This window comes from Rattus norvegicus, chromosome 11, assembly GCF_021556685.1.
Source record: "Rattus norvegicus strain SHRSP/BbbUtx chromosome 11, alternate assembly SHRSP_T2T, whole genome shotgun sequence".
Taxonomy (NCBI): Eukaryota; Metazoa; Chordata; class Mammalia; order Rodentia; family Muridae; genus Rattus; species Rattus norvegicus.
The window spans coordinates 41684234-41687434 of NC_141544.1; the positions used below are offsets into that span (position 1 = coordinate 41684234).

General features: G+C 39.1%; 1 protein-coding gene across 1 annotated transcript; it reads right to left on the reverse strand.

Moving 5' to 3' along the window:
* Positions 1-1762: 1762 nt before the first annotated feature.
* Positions 1763-2387, reverse strand: Krtap13-1l1 (keratin associated protein 13-1 like 1). The gene has a single exon (XM_087577212.1). It carries the CDS (start codon positions 2335-2337, stop codon positions 1810-1812), a length of 528 nt encoding a protein of 175 aa, XP_087433338.1. The 5' UTR covers positions 2338-2387; the 3' UTR covers positions 1763-1809.
* Positions 2388-3201: the final 814 nt, after the last annotated feature.

Genomic DNA, 3201 nt, shown 5'->3' on the forward strand with positions numbered 1-3201 from the left:
ATTTTAGTTGGATAAATCGGAAATGCGCATTTTCAGAAAATGAGTACCTGCAGCTGGTGGCATGTTTTATTAAGCATAACAGTTAGAGGCTGGCAAATTCTTATTTCGTTTTTGTTATTTTAAAAGAAGGGGAGGGTTTGTTGGCTCATAAAACCCAAAAACATAAACAATGAGTTAAGGAACCAGGGGAAGTAGTGGGTCCTGCCAACATGGCTGTCTCTTCTCTCTTCTTCTCTCTTCCTATCCTGTTATTGTGTAACTATCGGAAAAATATTTCCCTTTTCTAGGATCCATGTAGAAGAGGTTAATGAACTGCTATTAGGGAAGAAAAATCAATAACAGATTATATGTGCCTTCAAGTGCCATTACTAAGGATGGCATGGGAACCTTGCAACTTCACTTTCCCATCATGCTTAGCTGCCAAAGCATGGATTTGGCATGGATACAATCATGGATTTAAAATATGTAAAAATAATATATCACTGTTAAGCATATATAGATTCTTTTCTGGTCTAAATTCCTAAACATATATTAATATTATTTCATTGGGTATTACGAATAGCATATACATGTTTTAAATGTAATGAGAATATGCATATATGTATCTTTGAATGAAAGTGCAATTTTATTCAAGAAATATCATCATCCAAGTATTTTTATACCTATGGAGCTTCCTGAAATTCTTCTTCCATAGATGCTGAGGGACAGAGGTGTTGACTTCCCTGCTCGAACACAGCATATACCTCCCTCAGATTCTTCTCTAGTCAGCTTCAACACTCTGTCATCTTGTCCTTGTCTGTCTCTCGCACTCTGACAAACTCATTTTTCTCACACATTTAAGATAAACGTGATTATTTATACTGCCTTAAATTCCATGTCAACACATTATTTATTTATTTATTTATTTATTTATTTATTTATTTATTTATTCATTCATTCATTTTAGGTTTCATCATCAGAGTTCATAGCATCTTGCAGAGCTCTAACTCAATGTTGTGTAGAACATGTAAACCAAAAGCCAACTTTGATCATCAGCATAATATTCTGTCATTGAAAATATGAGCTGGCCATTTCTTCTGGTGTCCCCCATGCCCTCTGATTCCTACAATTTTCCACAGGGAGGAAGATTTTTGCCTCGGTTTATTATATCTTGTTCTGTCCTGATGGATGTTGTCCCTGGGGGCCCTGCTCTCTTCTGAAGAGATGGATAGGGAGAGGATCAGCAATTCAAAGGTATTGTAGGGTTGGCGTAGAGGGCTGGAAAAAGGAAATTGTGGTAAGACTATATATTGTATGAGAAAAAAATCTATTTTCAATAAAAAAGGAAAAAAAAGAAAATATGAGTTGGCTGACATTTCTGTGAACATATTTTCAATGATACTACTGAAATTTTCTGTAGGCCTTCACCCATCAGCTTATAGCCAGTGGAATGCTCAAAGAATATATCTTCATATACCATCCCTGGTACAATACCCTAGGTGAATTGATTCCCTATGGAAGGTAGTCTGAAAGCACCTAGTCTCAAACCTTGAGAGTCAATAAAGAATCAGAGACCACATTAGATGGAAGAATGAATGATTTTATTAGGTCAAATATAACTGAACTTCCATACACAGTCCAAAAATTTGTGAATAGGTAATTGCTCATTTTAAAAGACATTTAGACTTATATTTTGGTTATTCTGTCATTTTGTAGTTGAATAGAGCTTGTCTTGCCAGAGAAAGGATCCAGAGGGAGATTAGTTAGCCTTTTTAGAAAACCCTATGACAGTAGCACTAAGCTAACTCAGACCAGTTATATTCAGCAAGTTCAGCAACTTGATCTCCAGATGGCTGATCCACAGGTGGGTCTGAGGTTGCAAGAAGACTGGAAGTTTCTAGAAGTCACATAGGTCGGGTGACAGAATCCAGATCTGTAACCGAAGGAAGGATAGCCACGGACTCCATAACTCACAGGTCTAAAGCCTCTGGAACCACACCCTGAAGTGTAGAAGCTCCTTGACCCATAGCCCAGGGAATGGCAGCTGCTAGACCCAAAACCAAGAGAGCCAGCATATGTGGTCCTACAAGGCCTGCAGAAGTTGGACACACTTGGACGGTAGCAAGGACGCTGGCAGGAGCTGGTCACCACATGGGAAGTCTGGCATCTGATGGGCTGGAAGCAGTTCTGATGACAGCCATGGCCGAAAGAGGAACCCAGATGGCAGTTTCTGGGAGAGCAGAAGTTAGTGCTGTGGGTCAGTTGGCGAGGGAAGGAAGAGCCACAGGAGGAGGGGTAGTATAGTTGACCTCCACAGGATCTAGAGGAGAAGCTTCCAGAACAGCAGCTGTAGGACATGTTGAGAGGAGAGATGAAATCAGTGAGGTGTCAATGGGGCAATGTGAGTTAGAGTGACATGGTCCAGACAGACATCAGGTTATATATCCTCTTCCACTGGGTGTGTCCACATTCCATTGGCTCCATTCACCTCCCTCACCCTTCCCATGAAAATACTTCCCTTGGCTATTAAGTTTAATTTTTCACACATTATATATTAATTGCAGTTTAATCACTGTGGCACACTGTAAGAAGACACTCATAGTTTCTTTGCCCTGGAGTTTGCTTAGGTTTGAAGTTCACGGTTACAGTTTATCCTATTTCCAGATTTGTCTATTTTTAATTCATACATTTGCTGAGACTCTGCCCTGTACAATGATTACATAAATTCTACCTTTATTTCCTTGACACTAAAAGTACTCAGTGGTTATTACGCAAAATCAATTGTCTCTTTTGTATTTCACAAGCACACTGAGATGAAATCTTCAAATATTATATTTAGATTTTCTTTCAAAGAATGAGCTATTATTAGACAAGCCTCTGCCTAACATGTTGAGCTAATTATTAAGAACATCAACTGTGGAGTTTCTATCAATGATTTTCTTCAGGACAGAGATTTCTTATACCATGTTGACTTAAGAAACAGTAAGTGTCACTCTCTGAGGGGAACTTTAAAGAGAAATGTCTTCATAGATTTTTCTGACGAGAAAGGCTTGCAGTTTACAAACCAACCCCCGTCTGTCTGTCTGTGTGTGTGTGCACGTGCGTGCATGTGTGTGTGTGTGTGTGTGTGTGTGTGTGTGAGAGAGAGAGAGAGAGAGAGAGAGAGAGAGAGAGAGAGAGAGAGAGAATAAATTTGTTTTATTTTATTGTTTTGGTAGAAGA